The sequence below is a fragment of the Halichoerus grypus genome, chromosome 2 (assembly GCF_964656455.1).
Source record: "Halichoerus grypus chromosome 2, mHalGry1.hap1.1, whole genome shotgun sequence".
NCBI lineage: Eukaryota > Metazoa > Chordata > Mammalia > Carnivora > Phocidae > Halichoerus > Halichoerus grypus.
The window spans coordinates 122,003,899-122,022,899 of NC_135713.1; the positions used below are offsets into that span (position 1 = coordinate 122,003,899).

A 19,001-nucleotide genomic window follows, 5' to 3' on the forward strand; every position below is an offset into this window, starting at 1 on the left:
GGCTTGAACCCATTTTCCATAGATGTCTGTCTGTCACGGAGGTCTCACTCTCCCCCGAGAGGCCAGGTGAGGTCCCGCACCTTCTCCCCTAACACACTGAACTTCACCTCCTGTTGCCTGTCCTCCCTCAGAGCTGTGAGCCCCTGGGGGGCAGGAATGCGGTCCTGTTCCCTCTGGAGGTGCCAGCCACCAGCCCGCACAGAACAGAAGCTCTGCAGGTGTTAATGAAATAAATCCAAGTGTGTGTCAGTGCCCCAGGTGACTCTTGGGGACTCTGTGGCCAACCCACAAAATGGAGCATGCTCTTGTCCCAACAGCTCTGCGGTGGTCTCCTGCTCCGCTCTCCCAGGGGTTACGGCCCTTTGCCCGTGAGCTCTCGGGATGTGCCCATGGACAACGAAAAGGCTTGGCTCTGGATTTTAAAATCAATGTAGCTCATTAAAAAGTAACTTGAACTGGAAAACAAGTTTAGAAACAATTAAGATAATTAAAATATCACGACCTTAATTGAGACCAAGCAGTGAGCTTAAAAACTAAAATGAATTTTTAAAAAAGTGACATGAAGCCTATAATGAATTTGCTTTCAAGTTCAGTATTTTCCAGCTTACCACATCTCTCTGCAAATTAATTCCTCTTTTCTTCTTGGAAAAAAGTTTTTTGTAAACGTTATTAAACGAGTTAATTGGACATGTGGTCTGTGCCCGTTGACCCTTGATTGGTGTTGGGGAATGGGCAGGAGAGGTGAAATGAAGCGCCCGTGGGGGAGCGCTCTGTGACAGGGACGCTGGCCTCTTGTGGTCCACAGAAGTCCTCGGGCATCATGAGGGGAGCGGGGCAGGTGCAGGGATCCGGGGCTCTGCCATCCCTCGGGCAGTGCTGCATCCTGTCGCCAAGCCTGTGGTGAGAGAGAGAAACTTGGAGCACAATCTCCTGAAATCATTAGCCCCTTGACAAGGAAGCTTCTAGGCCTGCTCCTGGTTATCACTCACACTCAGCTCGCTCTCCCTGCCTCTTTCCCTGAGCAATTTCCCTGCGTCTTATTAAAGGGCCTCTCAAATGCCACTTATTATTCTGATCTGTTACCATTCCCTGTAGAAAGTGGAGCCACACAGCCCTATCCACTGTCACCATGGGCCTGGGGGTTGCTCGGAAAAGCACATCTGGGAGGCCACATTTAAAGGGAAATGACACACTCCTGTCACCGTCCTAACCCCCTCTCAATCTCAACATTGCTGTTTTTCAGACTCAGAATGCACCATAGTGATTCAATGAACACCGACAGCTTGATTTATTACTGTTGTGTTGTTCTGCGAAGTTCATTTACTCAAAATAATTCGCATACATGTTTGAGGTATTCAGACCCTGGTAATGAATTTTTAGCAGACTTTATTTCTGTATGCAAATTGTTAAGTATGTGTATAGAGTTAAGAGACTGATTTTCATTTATTAGTATTTTTGGTTGGATTTTTTTGTTTGTTTGTTTTGAAGAAATGCCGGCTTCGAGAATTAGAGGGATGGTGATTTATAGTAGTTAGCCTAATGGTAGCATGCCACGTGGCAGGGCTGCAGAAGGAACACTGACCAGAACAGTAGTCTGTGGAGTTAGCTGGACGGTTGCTGCATTCAGAGAGGCAGCAAGCAGAGGGCGCGGTTGCCCAGGGCCGGACACCTCACCTTCTCAGGAAGCCCTGGGGCTGTGTGTGGCCCATGGGTCCAGCGTGGGCACACCAGATTCCCTGGCTGCCCCTTACTTAGACCCCTTGTGTCTCTTTCTGCCCCGAGGACCTCCCAAGAACCTGGTGCACTTGGGCTCTACCTGGTGCGAGGTGCGGCCCCATAGTCAACTCCTCAAAGGAGACCCTAGGTAATTCTCACGCTGCTAGCCATTGAAGGTGAGGAGTCAACTGATCGGGTGTCACATTCCCTCTGCACCTCTCATCGGTGACTCTTTAAGACCTTCATTTGTAAAATGGGTACATTAACAGAAGCCCCCTCTTTGGGTGGTTTTGAGAGTTAAATATGGTAATCCAGTTAGAGGGCTTGGTCCATTGCCTCCATGTCTGAAGCAGTGGGTAAGTGTCAAGCTATCCATGTTATTATGAAGGCTTCTTATTCGTTCTGGGGACAAAATGCTCAAAAAATGAGCAGATACCTGCGAGGTGCGTAACCTATACCAAGTCTGTTTTAAGTACTCACAGATATTAACTCGTGTAGTCTCCTGACAACCCAAGCAGTAGCAGGTGGCATTACCCCCCCACTGTGTAGAAGAGGCAACTGAGGCATGAGTACATCGCAGAGCCGGCATTCAAACTCGGAATCGCTGGGCCTGGAGCCCGCTCTTCCGTACTCCGCACGGCTCGCTCAGTTGCTCTGAGATGGCACTGTCCACGCAGGACATCTGGGCCACAGGATGGACGTGGATGTTTGTGGAGCTGCCTGCAGAGAGAAAGAGAACCCCGAGTTTGGCCCTAAAGCTGGTCATGCAGTATTCCAGATTTTGCTCTCCATCACCCTGTCGGTTTCCACTCTGCCACATGGTCCAGTGAAAATCGCTGGGGTTCTGCAATGCTGAGCACCTGTCAGGGAAATGCTGAAGCTGGTACCTTGGTGGGAGCTGCCTGTGGTCTGGTCCTCGAGTCTCTGGAGCTCCATAATGTCTGACTCGCTCCCTTGTCCCTTGTCCCTGCGAACAGTTGGCATGGTCGTCATTAGTGGTCATTCGGTAGTCATTCTGCAGGTTGGATTAATTTTGCATGCATCTTGGAAAGCAAGTCAGAGTTGGCTGGCCAGCCACTCTGGGGTTGGGGGTGGGAGATACTGCCCAAGGAGAAGGCCAGTGGCCTGAGGCCACGCCAGCCTCCTGGCTTCTCAGGTGGACATCCCCAGGACCAAGAACATTCCATCTAGGACCGGGCAGTCCCTGCTGTGAATTTTTGGAAGGCCCAGCCTTCGGGGACTCTGCAAGCAGACACAGCACCCCCCCCAATTTGCGTCCCAGATGCAGCCCTCAGCTGAAGAGTTCAAAGTGAACGCCCTGTCCCTGGGGCTTGAATCAATCTCTTTTTTTGTCCTGCAGCTCATTTTCTTCTGCTAAGCTTCAGGCAGCTCCCTCGGAGAGTAGGCTCTGCTGCATGACTCCCCGGGGACCAGGACCCGGGTCTTTTGCTGACTTGACTAGCCAAAAAAATGCACCCTGCCTGTGTGGACAGTGGCTGAGGCTGCTGCAGCGGAGGGGGCCTCCCCGAGCTATTCACGAAGCAGAAAGGCCTCTGGCTGTTGTGGGTTCAGATCCCCTGAGACTTTCCCCGCAGTCATCGGAAGAAGGTGGTCTTGAGACTTGGGGCCTGCTCAGGCTGAGAGGAATCAGGACTTCTCTAAGCACAGGGGTATCGTGGTGGCCGAGGGACGATGGCATTTCTCACGGCAGGTTTGCTGCCGTGCTCAGGACTCCCGTTTGTGTAACTGCATACGTGTGTGGGGAGGACATGGGGAAACATCACCTCCTCTGGCTGGGGAGAGAAGTTATGAAAGATTTACGGCCTAAATAGGCTTTAGGCCTGGAGCTGGGAGATGGTACAATTGCTTTTGTTTTGCGGAAGATTCCCTGCGGCCTCTGTTCTGCTACGAGCAGCTGAGGAGTGCTCATGAGCCCAGGGCCTGCTGCTCAGCTGGCTCTGGAAGGCTTTGCAGTTTGGCAACTGCTGTTGTGGGAGACCCTCTCTCCGCTGCCTGGGTTGAATAGACATCCCCTCCCTGCCCCCTGTCATTCCCACCCGCAGGCCACACTCCCTCGTCCTGTGGAGTGTCTTTCAATGGCCCAGATGTGCCTCCCTGTGCTGGCATGTGCTGGTCTTCGTGCCTCGATTACCCCCGTGCTCTGCCCCTCCTTCAAGATCCAGCTCACATATTTTCTATTTTAAGATTTTATTTATTTATTTGACAGAGAGACAGCGAGAGAGGGAACACAAGCAGGGGGAGTGGGAGAGGGAGAAGCAGGCTTCCCGCCGAGCAGGGAGCCCGATGTGGGGCTCAGTCCCAGGACCCCGGGATCATGACCTGAGCTGAAGGCAGATGCTTAACCGACTGAGCCACCCAGGCGCCCCGATCCAGTTCACATATTAATGCTTCATTAATCCACGCCCCAGAAATTGATCTCTATTTTCCTCTCGAGCTCTGTTATCATTTTATATGCCTGTCAGGACCCTTATCTCCTCCCGCCTTGCACAATAAATATTTATGTGTCAGCTTGTCCCCCTCCTTATTATATCAGAACTTTGTGTGGCATGGAATGGTCTCATGCATCCTCACATTAGTCACAAAATTTAAAATAAGCTTATTGATGCACATAGTCCATGTTGATTGAACTGGAGCCAAAAAACTCTATCCTCGAGGACTTCTCTACGTTGTATGAAATAAGTAAAGGTAGGCATGGATGAAGTCATAAAAAGCAGTTGTAGCCAAATAACCAAAGAGGGAAAAGTAGCTCTGGTCCTTGAAGCATGTAAGATTCTAAAGGATTTTTATTTTTATTTTTATTTTTTTTAAAGATTTTATTTATTTATTTGACAGAGAGAGACACAGTGAGAGAGGGAACACAAGCAGGGGGAGTGGGAGAGGGAGAAGCAGGCTTCCTGCTGAGCAGGGAGCCCGATGTGGGGCTCGATCCCAGGACCCTGGGATCATGACCTGAGCCGAAGGCAGGCGCTTAACGACTGAGCCACCCAGGCGCCCCAAGATTCTAAAGGATTTTTAAAGTAATTCCTCCCCGAGATGGAGATGCTGAAACTCCCTAAAGCACAAAGGAATCACTATCCTGATGTTAAAGAAGAACATGTGCCCAGACATAGAATTCCCCCTGGTTTGGGGATTCATTGTGATCCCCATCAGCCTAAGAAAACAGCACAGAGTGCAAACACATGGTCTGCTTATTTCCCACTTGTTTGAGTAGAAAGAGAAATTAAATTTCCCTGGAGGTCCTAACCCCCTCTTCTCGTTCTTATTGCCTCAGCCCTGGACCCATCCAAAGACCCCTGCCTGAAGGTGAAATGCAGCCCTCACAAAGTATGTGTGACCCAGGACTACCAGACTGCTCTGTGTGTCAGCCGCAAGCACCTGCTCCCCAGGTAAGACAGGAGCCCGGGAGGTGCTCTCCAGCTGACAGATCTGGGGGTACCCAGTCTCTGACTGGGGGATGGGGGAGGGGGAGGAGAGCAGGTGTTTCTGTTGCCATTTTTTTTAAAGATTTTATTTATTTATTTGAGAGAGAGAGCACGAGTTGGAGGGAGAGGGAGAAGCAGGCTCTCCACTGAGCAGAGAGCCCAATGAGGGACTCGATCCCAGGACTCTGGGATCGTGACCTGAGCCGAAGGCAGATGCTTAACCATCTGAGCCACCCAGGCACCCCTCTGTCGCCCTTTTATATGGTGTTTGGTACCTGCAGTCCTGCTGGGTATGAATCTCAGTTCTCAAACACAGATTTGCAAAGAATTTCAATATCTGTATTTGCTTTAAATCAGCTTTATATGTCTCTGAGCCCACATCTGAGCAGATGAACAGAAAATCTCTTCTTGGTCATTGTGGGGGCCATTCCTCCTTCCAAAATGACCCCAGAGATCCAGGAAGCATATAGCCAAGGAAACAGGGTCTGAGCCTTTCATCTCCTGGTTGCCACTGACCTGCTCACTGTGATAATCCTTTGAGGTTCCTTGAGGTCTGCGGGCTGTCTGCTTTCATGCCCATATAGGCTGTGGGCATCTTTGTCAGGCTGGGTGCCCTGGTTTGGGGTCTTCCCTCCTCAGGACCACCACACCACCATTCCTCCTGAGAATGTGTCTTACTATTTTCTCAGGCAGCAGCACCTGATCTCCTTTCTTTCCCAGCCCAGGGGGAGGTAGGTCTCCCCACTCTCCTTTAGGATTCTTAAAGCCTTTGCCTCTTTTTTTTAATTTAATTTTATTATGTTATGTTAATCACCATACATTACATCATTAGTTTTTGATGTAGTGTTCCATGGTTCATTGTTTGCGTATAACACGCAGTGCTCCATGCAGTACGTGCCCTCTTTAATACCCATCACCAGGCTAACCCACCCCCCACCCCCCTCCCCTCTAGAACCCTCAGTTTGTTTTTTAGAGTCCATAGTCTCTCATGGTTTGTCTCCCCCTCCGATTTCCCCCCCTTCATTCTTCCCTTCCTGCTATCTTCTTCTTCTTTTTTTTTTTTTTAACATATAATACATTATTTGTTTCAGAGGTACAGGTCTGTGATTGAACAGTCTTACACAATTCACAGGGCTCACCATCACTCATACCCTCCCCAGTGTCCATCACCCAGCCACCCCATCCCTCCCACTCCCACCACTCCAGCAACCCTCAGTTTGTTTCCTGAGATTAAGAATTCCTCATATCAGTGAGATCATATGATACATGTCTTTCTCTGATTGACTTATTTCACTCAGCATAATACCCTCCAGTTCCATCCACGTCGTTGCAAATGGCAAGATTTCATTCCTTTTGATGGCTGCATAATATTCCATTGTATATATATACCACATCTTTATCTATTCAAGCCTTTGCATCTTACCTTCTCCCAGCTTTGTCCATCCAGTGGGCTTAGTCTTTTGTAGATGACAGAAAGAACCTTTGAATTGGGGCTACTTGTGCCTTCAGTCCTACAAAAATACTTGAAGCAAGAACCAGCACATGCATGCACACGTGTGCGTACACACCCACACACCCACACGAGGCTTTCTTTACCAGTGGGGTTGGGTTGGTGGGGGTGGGAGGTGATTTCAGTGCCTAGTCTCCCTTCTTCCTCTACTGCTGAACAGTGGAGAAGTGTAGCACTGGGCTTCGGAATCATCCCATCCCAGGTTTTGGCTTTGCCCGTGTGCTCTGCCATGCACCTGCTCTGTGCCATGACCTCAGGCGAAGAACAGCCTTTCTGGGACTTGGTTCCCACTGAAATGTACCTCCTGTGGCTTTTGCTCGTCAGCTCCATTTTGACCCTGGGACCATGTAGGATGTCCTGTCCCTTCCTCCACTTCTTGAAATCTAAGCAATGCTGGTCCCTTTGGCTGCTCCTCTTGGGACATGTTCTGATTTCCTTCAGTTCCCTAAGTGGTTTCCTCTGAACCTGCCTGGGAAGCTCCATCATGGTCCAGCAGAGAAACCGCCTGGAGCAGAGCCCTCACCCTCTCTGCCTCTGCAAGGCTGGTCCCTGCAGCTCCTGACCCAGCCTAAAAACAGTGATCCTTTGTCTCTGTAAGACTGAGATGCAAGGTATATTGTGTTTTGCTCTTTCCTGCAGACTGGAGTGTTCTCCCTGGAAGTAAAGGTAGATCTCATCCCTGAACCCCAGCATGTGTCAGCCCTGGTGCTCAGCACCACATCCTTGAGTTCTTCCAGCATTTTGGTCAAGTTGGTATTTATTTTTGTCTCCACTCTGAAAATGATGGAGTGAGACAGAGAGAGGCAGTAGCAATAGATACCCAGAAAGTGGCAGCTATGATTCAAACCCAGGACTGTCCAGCCCCAAAGCTTATGTTTCCCATTACTACCGTATGTTGGCCTTTCCCTTCATCCTGTCTTTGTCCGTTCATTCTCTATCATTTAACAAAAAGGTATTGAGTACCTACCATGTGCCAGGCTAGTGTTACACACTTAAGCTTCCCACTCTACCCTCGAGGAAAATCTAGTTCGCTGTAGAGTGGGATATAAAAAAAGTTGTTTTTAAGGTGTGGAAACTCTGAGAATACTAGCCTAGATTCTTCTGCTGCACATGGTTTCTTCCTTCTCTGTGGGTGGTAAGGTGGGGCCTCTTTTGCCACAAATACCCAAATACCCTTTCTGGGATAGTGCTCTAGGTTTCAGCTGTCTGGTTGTGTCTGCGTGTGTATGGGTGTGGGACATGGATGGTCTGTTGCCTGTTTCCTCCTGGAATATAGCCCGTCTGAAAGTGCTGCACAAGAGATTGTTAGCATTACGCTCCAAGCTGTGCAAGGGGGAGGCCGGAACCGGGCATGTCCAGGTGTAAGTGGTGTGTGTCTGGGCACGCCATGTTTCCGTGTGGGAAGCATCACCACTTGTTTGCTTGTGTTCAAGGTGTAATCCTCATCCCCCTCCTCTCCTGATGGCCACAAAATTACAGTGACTAAGAGCAGGGATTTGGGAATGAGCCCAATCTGGGCTCTGTTCCCAAGCTGGCTGCTTCCTTGCTCTGTGACCCTGGCGAGTTACTTTACCTTTCTGAATTTGTGCATTTTCATCTGCAAAATGGATTTAATGAAAACACTTACCCATTCCTCTTTCCCCTTCATTGGGATACATCCTCTAGTGACTCTTCAAGAGGGGGTTTCCAGGCAATAAGTGTTGCTAGTCCTTGCACGGGGATTCTGTGCACGCACGTTCTTGTGTGTGAGGGTTCAGTGAGATGCACATGTGTCAGGAATATAGTGTAGCATCACATCGTGGTGGCTCACCTTCCAGTTGCTAAAACAATTATGATCATAGTTATTGTTACTGTCTCATTCATTCTGGAAGGTCAGCCAGGAAAACCCACAGTAGCATGCTCCTGAGAAGAAGGTAGCCCCCTCCAGGTGCCCTGCCTCCTTCCCAGCGGGACTGTGCCTGCTTTTCCTTCCTTCTGGAGGAAGCTGTGAGGTTTAGCATGAGGATTACAGTGTCGTTTCTGCTGCCCTCTTTGTGATTCATAGCAGGTAAGGACTAAGAAGATGACTGCATTTCTCATGATAGGGACCTTTTGTTCATTGGAAAAACAGCCCAAAGAGGAGGCTGTGATTGAGACAGCATGCCCACTCCCTTAGCAGGATTTGGGAGGTGGTCTGCGCCAGGGATGCTCGCCAGTGGTGTTGGCTCCGACTGCGGGCCCGCCCTCCCAGCTCCCTGTCGGAGGCTGAATTACTCGGCCCGCCTTATCAGCCGAGCACACACACCTCTTCTTAGGGTCTTGGACATCTTTCCAGATGAAACATCTGTCCTGCCACATTCTACTTCAGGGGTCCCCTCTGACCATGGAGATGGTGTTGACAACTCTATTTATTCATCAATCAGGGAAGTAATCTTCCTCTCCATGAAACATCTGTAGGCAATCGCATCAGCCAGTCTGGCCTGTGCGGCAGCTCAAGAGGCAAATCCCGCCTGCCAGATCGTCAGCAGTACACACACATGGAGCGGCGGCTGGGCCGGCCGTAGGCTGATCACGAGGCTGCAGACTTAGGCTGTCGTGTCAAGTGTATTGAGACAGAGGACAGTGAGCACATCAGTGAGAGAATTTCATTAGCTTTCCTTGCCCATGGAGAGGGAGTGAGTGGAGAAGCTGTTTGACATTCACGTCTGTGACCACGGAGTGTCTGGGCGGACAGGCCAGCATTTTGGTGGGGTCCCAAGTGGGCCAACCGGCCTCCCTCGGCTGGAAATCGCCTATACTAGGGTGGTATTTGGATTTGGGTTTGCATTTGGTTTCGTCTAGAGGCTTCAGCTAATCTCACATTCTCTTTGGAGAATTCTTCTTGGAAATTCTTTGTTTCAACTCTTCCTACTGTCGAGCCACACTGAGCGGGCTGGGGAGAGGGTGAATTCTTGGTAGTGTGTTCACCTTTTAGGTTCTTCAAAGGGGCCATTTATGCATTAAAGAGCCCTGTGAAGGCTGCCTGGAGCCGGAAAGCCTCTGAGATGATTTTTTAAAAATATCTTAATTGATTTTTGGTATAACAATCTTTGGTGCTTATTACAGCAAACACTGAAAATACAGAAAAGTGAAAAGAAACAGGAAATAGGCAATGGTCACACAAGCTAAAAACAGCAATTAAACATTCCTTCCATTCTTTTTTCTAGTCATGGGTTTTATCCATTGGTTTGTTTCTGTTAAAACTTGATCGTCAGGTGGTGCCTATCCTATATATAAAGATTTGTATTGGGCTCTCTTCAGTTAATTTTTATAAATGGGTATTTTCATGATACTACAACTCTTTGTAGATACAAATTTTGTAGACTGTCATAACATAGTTTACAGAAGATTAACTTGAAATGGACCTAAATATGAGTTAAGAATATAAAACTTCGGAAAGAAAGCAGGAGTAGTAACCTTGGGTCTGACAGAGATTTCTTAAATAGGGCACAAAAAAAGCATGAACTACAAAAGCAAGAAATAATAATAATAATAAAATTGGATTTCATCAAAATTAAAAACTTGATCTTCAGAACACATAGTAATAAAAAGATAAGCCATACTAAGAGATAATATTTACAAAACACAGGTCTAACAAAAGGTTTGTATCTGGATTACGCGATGAAAGCGTATGTCCTACAAAGACTCACTCATGAATATTCGCAGCCGCTTTACTTGTAATAGCCAAGAGCTGGAAGCAACCCCAGAGGTCCATCAACAGGTGAATGGATAAACAAATTGTGGTACATCCATGCGGTGGATTACTACTCAGCCATAAAAAGAGATAGGCTATTGATGCACACAGTAGCATGGATAAATTTCATTATAACTATGCTGAGTGAAAGGACATAGTCCAGAAAAGAGTATAGACTCTATAATTTCTATTTACCTGAAATCCTAAAGAATGCACGCTAATCTGTGCTAATAGAGTGCAGATCATTGGTTGTCTGGGAGAACAGGTCAGTGGGGTGTCGGAGCATTCTTTAAAGCTAGATAATGCAGGATGGATCTTTAGGGAAATAGTTACACTCTGGTATTAGATTCCAAAAATCCCACTGGCAAAAGAACTCATTGGGGGAAGAAGAGTTTTTTAATGCAACAATGTGTTATTCTCCCTGACTTAGATTTTGGAATTACCATCTTAGGCTTTCTTAAAGAGAATGCCCTCTCAGGAAACAGGGATGGACAGAAAGTCATACAACCCACAGATGGCTCTGCTCTTAGGGTTTCGCTGCCAGTCAACATGGCTGGTTCTGATTCATTGCTTTGGGTGGGCGGGAGCTGGGGGTGGGATTCTCCCTACAGGGCGATGAACATTGATTTTACCTCTCTGTTGCCATTGATTTTCATTTGGAGAATGGAAAATTGAAGCATTTGTTTTAAGCCTTGCAGACAAGCCGCATTCTCGAATTCTGCAAGTGTATTGTGAACGGGAGGAAAAGGGTGTCAGGATGGGACTTAGAATATCTGAGCATACCCTTGGAAGCCTTCTGAGAGCAGTGGGAACTAATCTGTTTTTAAATAAGGAGCCGGCGGCCAGTCTTCCCAGTGGGCTAGGACTCTCTAACGTAATGGCCCTTTATCTCTGCTTCCTAATTATCTGGAATAACTATGAATTCTCTGCACCGGCGAAGAATTCAGATTGAGTCCAGGCTCATGGTGCTGTAGACCAATCTGAGAGCTTTCTGTCTTTTATGTGAACTTGGAAAAAAAGAATCAAAGTGTTTGAGGTCAGAGAGAAGTACATGACAGAATGTGCCTCAAATACCAAACTCTCAGAGGATATTTGAAAGGATGATGGTTATTTCATCTCAGTTTTGTTTTACAACAAAGCACTGCCTTCTGCTACAGGGGCTTTGAACGGCTTGATTATACATACACATATCTGTCTCGGTTTGGAAGACACACGGCCATGTGGAAAGTGGGTGATTCCTCGGCGTCTGCATGGCATTCTGGTACTTCACAACTCACGGCCTTGCCAATGACCAAAGTGTGATCATGCTTGTGTTCCTTATTACGTTTTCATCTTTATAGAGCTCATACTTCTTCTCCAAGGGGCCCTTGCATTGCCTTGTGTTCTCTTTTAACCTCAAGGGATCTTCCTTTTCCCTGCTCTGGGCCCGGGCAGAGTGCTGGTGAGGGCTTGGTGCTGTTTCTAGGCCATTGATGGAAATTATGGAGCTGAGTTGTGGGTTTGAGCCCACTTCTAAATCAGCCACCTTATTAAACAGGAAAACCATCACCGTGATCTCTTTACTCGTGGTCACTGAGGCGAACAAAGGGAGAGTGGTTAGTTCAGGAGATGCCACTTCTTGACCACCTACCACGTTAGACGTGGCCGAACGGATCTTGCTGACTTCTCACGGTATTTGGATAGGTCTGCATTATGATCCCCATTTTACAGATGGGATTATTGTGGTCCTGTCAGTAACTCCTTTCCTGGCAAAGGGCCCGTAAGGGGCAGATTTGAACCAGAATGGAGGAATAGCACACGGCCACCTCTGCTGTCCACGTCATGGGTGTGAGCTCTCACTGGCTAGTTTGCCTTTTCCATCCGTGCTGAAGCCCACCAGTCACCCAGTTAACCTGCCGACCGGCTCCTGGCCCTAGAGGTAATATGCACAAGCTGGTGCCCTTCTGTCCTAACTCCTGCCACTAACAGAGCCATTGGTGAGGGCGTGACTGACACCCATTTCCTCCTTTTCTGTGCCCAGAGCGGTCATTCTGGGTTCATTTTTCCCCTTGGTGGTTTTTCCAGAAGTTGTCATTGAAACCACATGTCACCTAAACGTAAGAGATATTTATTTAAACCACAGCCTTTTTTCTCTTTTTTTTCTTTTTCCAATGGAAGTATTGTATGCCTCTGCCTGGAAGGACCTAGCTGCTCCTGGGGACTTCAGTGAGCAAGATTTTGTAACTCAAGCCAGCCAGTTGCCTTCTCTGTTCCTTTATTTTCCTCTCTGAAATTGAGAGTATTGATTACACGAGCTTGACGACAAGAGCAGCAGAGAGTAAAAAGCAATTCGTAATGGAGATGTGAATAATTGTGTAGAATTTTTAGTCCCTTGGAACGAAGGGGATGGAGGGAAAGGCAAATCTTACTTTGTAAGGCAGATTCACTAGGCAAGTTTTATAAACACGTTAAAATCATGACTGTTGGTAAAATTTACCAGACCCAAATTTGGCCTGCCTTGTTTTCCCCTCACCCTTTTTTAAAAACTTTACTGCCAGTGCCCCCACAGGTTATACCCGAAGACGGAGGGCAGATGAGGGCAGTTACTGAGTGAGCTCTCCCAGCGAGTCTGATGGCATCTTGCCTGGCTGGACAGTTTCTGAGTGTGATTCTTAGGGACCAGAGCCTCTGCTCTGCCAGAGCCCCTCTCTGGCCCTCGCCACCCATGACCACATGCTCATCTCTCCCTCCCAAGTTGCACTGCTTGAGATGCCCTTTCCAGAGAGGGCAGTTTGTATTTCCCGTTGACCCCAATGCATTGGATCGTTGTCTTTTTCTCCTTTTTTTTTTGAGCCATGTTCTCTCTATAGGAGATTGGAAAGGTTTTATCGTTGAATTTCCAGAATGTGCATGTGCCCAGATACAAAGTTGCTGGGAAGCCAGAAAGCCAAGAGTGTGTGGAGCTGGGCCAGGCACTGACGTTCGCCCCGCCCTCTGGACTCCTCCGCCTGCGTCTGTTGCAGAGCCTGCGTGCCGCTGCTGCGTGGTCCTCCCCGGGATGACGGTGGTGGCTCTGTTGATTGCTGTCCTTGCCCATTAAGAAACGGACAGAGAGGCAGATTTCATGCATCAGATTTAAATGGATTAGAAAGAGGAGGTTGAGGTGGGTGTGCAGGTTTTGAAGACGCAATCACTAGGTGTGATTTCCGCCAGGGCTCAGGGCGTGCTGGGAAGCACCCAGGTGTGAAGCATTACATTAGCACGCTCATCCCTAAACACTAGGGAACAGACAACTCCAGCCCCCCTGCGACTCACTGACGATGTTCCTTTGCCCATGCATTCTGGGGGCCCTTTATAGCATCCAGAGAGAGGAGGATCCAGGTATCCCGGGGCGGGGGCGGCGGGGGGCCGGCAAAGCCTATGTGGTCCCCCCTCACAAAACACATCATCTTCTTTTACAAAAGGGGTCAGATTGAATTTTCCCACTTAGATTAACTTCTGCTTTAATTTTCTGAAATCTCTTTCCTTTTCCTTTGTTATTAATAAATTTGCTGTGGCCTGCTTGCTTTTCTGCTGAAACGCATCAAGATCCCAACTTGCAGGTTTTCAGTTTAGACATTTTATATCAGATTAATTCAACCCATGAACCATGAAAGACATTCTTTATGGGTATTGGACACCTTAGTAGGGCCCATCTGGGGGCATTGACCATGCAGCTTCTGGGGCCAGAAAATGGACTCAGGATGATTTAGATGGGCATCCAGGGCTATCTTTGGAAGTACTTTTGTTTTAAATAGAATGTTCTCAGGCTAATGTCCTGTCTTTAATGTTCCTCATGGAGATGGTGGGCAGAGGGTGAGGCCCTCCATGCACAGAGGGACAGGAGAGATGAAAGTTAATTAGTTTGGGGACTTTGGTACCTTTCCAAGGCACTCTCTTAAATGATGTTTTTAATGGGCACACACTGAAACGGATGCGGCTCTATTGCTGGGTTGGGAAAGGCCCTCCTTCCAGCCTACCTGGCTGTCCGTGATCTTGCCACAGCTGGACGTGCCAGTGTGCTGCCTTTCCACTAATCTTGGAGCAGCACTTTTCATTACCTGGTGGGAGAGAGGAAGCCACGGCTCCAACATCCCGTGGCGATGAGTAATTCCCAAGTGCAGGGCAAGATGACAGGGCTCTGGTCCAGCCTGGAATTCGAGTCTTCCTCTTGGGAGATGCTAGGGGAGGCCATCCGTGAATACAGCAAGGCTGATAAAGGGCTTTAGGACTCGAGTCTCTCCTGTTATAATTTTGGCAGGACTAGCCCTCAGAAAACAGCTCACATACACCAGGGATGCTGGGTTAAAGGTCCTTAATTCAGAATCCACTAAGTTGGAGTCTGTGATAATTTCTTGATTTAACAAATATTTATGGAGCCTTCCATTTGCCAGACCCTGCTGCGTGTTTGGAATGTGATGAAGGGGCATGATCTCGCCTTGCGAAGAGCAAAGTCTACAGGAAAAAAGAGATAAAAAAGAAATTAAGTATCTAATAAACTGTCATAAGCACTAGGCAGGATAAGAGCAGGGTGTCCTAACAGAATCCCTTTAGTTGGTTGAATGGGGGTTAGTGGGGGGGGCACGTTGGGGAGGTGAAAGGTGAGAGGTGGGCTGGGCCAAGAGCAGGGAGAAATGTTCTCAGAGGAGGGAACAGCCTTTGCAAAGGTCCTCAGTCAGGGAAGGGGACGGGACTCGGGGTGTAAAGGAAAGAAGAGGAGAGAGGCCTGTGCCGCAGGAAGGTGGTGATGGAGGGGTTCGTGGCTGCCTGTGATTGGAAGGGGCGGCCGGGCCAGAGCCTGGAGAGCCTTGAAGGCCGTGGGACACGTTTGGCTCTCAGGCCACTTGAGAAGGGACATCTTGTGTGGCTTTACATAGGAGAGTGACAGAATTCTGTGCCTTAGGATGGCCTGGGTTTTCTTGCATTATTTTTTTTTTTAAGATTTTATTTATTTATTTGACAGAGAGAGGCACAGCGAGAGAGGGAACACAAGCAGGGGGAGTGGGAGAGGGAGAAGCAGGCTTCCCGCCGAGCAGGGAGCCCGATGCGGGGCTCGATCCCAGGACCCCGGGATCGTGACCCAAGCTGAAGGCAGACGCTTAACCGACTGAGCCACCCAGGTGCCCCTGCGTTCTTATTTTTTTTTTTTTTTTTGCCGCACTGTGTGCTTTGTGAAAGGAGCCAGAGGCCCTGGGTGTCTGTGTGCGTTCACGTGAAGATCCTGCAGATCTCATTGAAGCTTGTGCCCTGGGAGGAGATGAGAGACAAAGATTGTATATAATCAAAGCCAGAAAATTTTAAAAAATGCAATGGAATAAAGTTAAGGTTCCAAGAAGCAGGCAACCATTTCCAGCTGCAGTGGGGTTGGGGCAAGGGTGGAAGGCAGAGAAGGGGCAGCATTCACTAGTGGTTATTTCCTAGCATTGCTGGTGGTGTAAGAGCCTGTGAGCACAGTGTGGCCCACACACATTGGGACTTGCTCAGTGCCACACAGCCGGTGCACGGCAGAGCTGGGGGGGGGGCAGGGCAAGGCCCCGAAGCCCACCTGCTCTGTAAGGGCCACTCTGCCCTCGAGACGCTTTCCTATGCTAAATCTCCATTTCCTTTCGAAATGCCGACTTTCACACTAGCCCGTGGCCTTGTGGTAAAGAAGCAGTGGACCTAGTGCTGGCACATGGTAGGTGCTCAATTAAAGTTAGTCTCTGTCTGAGTCTCCAGTTCCTCGGTGGACATCTAGTTGGAGGAATAATCCTCGCAGACCTTGCAGAGTTGCTCAGGCCTACACGAGGTCACAGATGCAAGGGCCCCGCTTTTGTTAACGTTCTGGATGGTATCAGTTGTCATGATCGGTAAGTTCCCTCCTGGCAGAGCACGCCCTTGCTCCTTGTTAGGCTAGTCCCCCTTACTTGCACTGCCCACACTCCCTCTGGGGCATAAGCTCAGGTCTTGGCACATGTTCAGGACATATTGAAGGGATGAACGAGTCACTTAATTCTAGAAAGAAGCCGGAGATTCAGGGCCAGGCTGGTGTCTTTAATTAGGAGCTCTGAGAGGTCAGCGAGTCACAGAGCAATGCTCCAAGTCACATCAGCGCTGTTCATATGAGGGCGGGGTATATCCCATTTCCCTTTGTAGGAACTACCATACTCTTGACCATCCAGGAAAATGCTCAGATGGTTCCTGTGAAGCCCCACAGGGAAGCCGGAAGCAGTGTGTCAGGCTGGTGTGAAAGTGGTCTTGTTATTATTGGGAAGGGGCAATGTACTCCGGACTCCGCACTCTGTCCTCACCTGGTGGCCTGTTCCTGGGGCACCCTGCCTCTTTGCTCGCCTTCACTCTCTGCTCAGTGGCTGGACACAGCTAAAGGTCCGCTGCCCTCTGGAGGTACAGGCTTGGTCTTTGAGGGGATAAGGTGTCATCTGTCTCATTGACCCCTCGAGTCTCTCAGAGCTGGAGGTCTGTTCTTCAGAGTGCTGCAGGAGGGCCTTTGAATCTGCCTGCAGGAAGGAAGGGACATGTGCTGGGCATCCACTCTGGCAGCCGCCATGAGCAGGGCCCCTGAGATTGGCACGTCTCCCCCGCAGCTGCACTGAGACCAGCCTCAATTCGTCCTCCTTCATCCAGGAGTCTTGCAGGCTCCAGAATCTCTTCTCTGTGAAGTCTGACTCCTGTCTCTCTTGATCTACGGGACTGGCCCTTCCTGCCTTCCAGAAGAAGAAGGGCTGCTTGCAGCCCATGTTGCCTGCTCAGCCAGGAGAGAGCCCAGTGAGGCAGCAGGCACTGTTCTCTTGGGTCCTTCTCTGAGCTGGGGAGAGGCCTGGTGCACAGGGGCTGGGCGATGAGCTCCCTACCACTGGGAGGGCCTTGGGCCTCCAGTGTGAGCCCACAGTGCACCTGCCAACCGATTGGAACACAATGGGGTGACATTTGGTTTCCTGCTAATCTACCCACTCTCCAACTTTACCAGTTCTCCCTGTGCCATTATTTCATCTGGTGTTATGGGGCAAAGTTGGATTGTTGCTCTTAATGACTCTGTTGATTACTTGTGGACCTTTGGTGGCATTTCCAAACACTTGGCATCAGAGTGATACTTGGTAGATGAGGGCAGAGTGGAGGGTTGGGGTAATGGTCCCGGCAGGGTGCTGTTGATGGGAGTGTAAATTGGTTCACCATTTCTGGTGGGCATTTTGGCCTCATTGACCCCATGATTCCACTTTGGAAAATCTGTCTCATGGAAATAGAGATGCACATTAAGATTTGTATACAAGAGTGTTCAGTGCACTTGACTACAGTATCATAGAAATGGAAACAACCTCCTCACTGTCCTGTCATAGAAGAATGCTTATGGGCCAATCATGGTGTGCCTTCTGGAGAATCCCCTTCCTCTAGGTGACCCCTGCCTGAACTCTTCCTCCTTCCCTGGGGAAGCCTCCTTCCCCAGCCTTCTCTAGACAGACACTCTGTCTCTGTACAGCTCTCACTCACTGTGTGAGGTGTCTTCCTTACAGTGACTTGAATGGATTTTCTGTTGGTAGCTTCTGCGCATTGGTCCAGGTGGAATAGCATTGGGACCTGTGGATTTATCATTCCCTGTGCCAGCACATTCTGGAGCATTGCGTCTGTACGTGGGAACGGCTGGGAACCTGACTGAGTATAGCTAGAGTGACTGGTGATGAAGAGCTGCAGGGCACATCCAGGGGACTCGGAACACAGGGGGTGGGACGTCAGAGATAGCCTCAGGGCGAGGTGGCGTGTGAGTGGGCGCTTGCAGAAGGGTGGGAGGATCATGGCAGCGGAAGATAAGAGTTCAAGAAGACCCAGGACCGTGGAGTTAGCCTTAGTTGCTGGCCACGTTTCCAGAAAATTCCCCACCAGTGAAGGCCACAGAGCCTTGTCAAGGCTCCAGCTTCTTTACTGTGACAAGGTAAAGAAAGCTTCCAGATCAGGGGCAAAGTTACAGTGCTGATGGGGCTCTTTCTGCCTCCCACAGTGCTTTGGGGGCATGGCCGGCTGTGGACGGTGTGTGCATGATGGTGTCCAGCTCCTCCAATACCACGTGCCCGTCAGCTTCCTGTCTCTGGCCTGTCCTACAAACCGCAGCATCCCCGATGTCATACTGTCTCCCCACTTCTGCTTCATTTCACTAGCTTATTCTTCCCAAGGTAGATCATACATGGCTGTCTCAGGACAGGGTGCTTTGTTGCTGGTGACTAGAAAACAAATACGAGAATCCTTTCTCTCAGACACATGCCCACAGTCATGAACTGTCCCCCCAGGAATGCCAGCCCATGTTTTCTAAGATGATAGCAGCAGAGCTGATGGTGGAATTGTCTTGTCTGCACCTTGTCTGGAATTGCACCCTTGTCTGCACACCTGAGCTTACAAACAGCAACCTCAGTTCTTCCTGCAAACGGTCAAGATTATGAATGCTCAAGGAGGGAAGCCAGATGAAATTCTCGGCCTTGGGCTTGCTTGCTTATCATTTGATTTTTCCCAATTAGCGTGTCCATTGCTAACAATTTCCACTAAGATCTCAGGGCTGGAAGGGGACCTCTCTTTATTGGGCCAGCGCACAAAGAAGAGCAGTAAAACGAGACATCAA

General features: G+C 49.1%; 1 protein-coding gene across 1 annotated transcript in view; it reads left to right on the forward strand.

Annotated features, from left to right (window-relative positions):
• SPOCK1 (SPARC (osteonectin), cwcv and kazal like domains proteoglycan 1) overlaps window positions 1-19,001 on the forward strand; it is a 557,700-nt gene that overhangs the window by 369,840 nt on the left and 168,859 nt on the right. Inside the window, exon 4 of the mRNA XM_078067479.1 lies at window positions 5,009-5,123. Coding sequence (XP_077923605.1) covers window positions 5,009-5,123 — 115 coding nt within the window. The remainder of the gene's footprint in view (window positions 1-5,008; window positions 5,124-19,001) is intronic.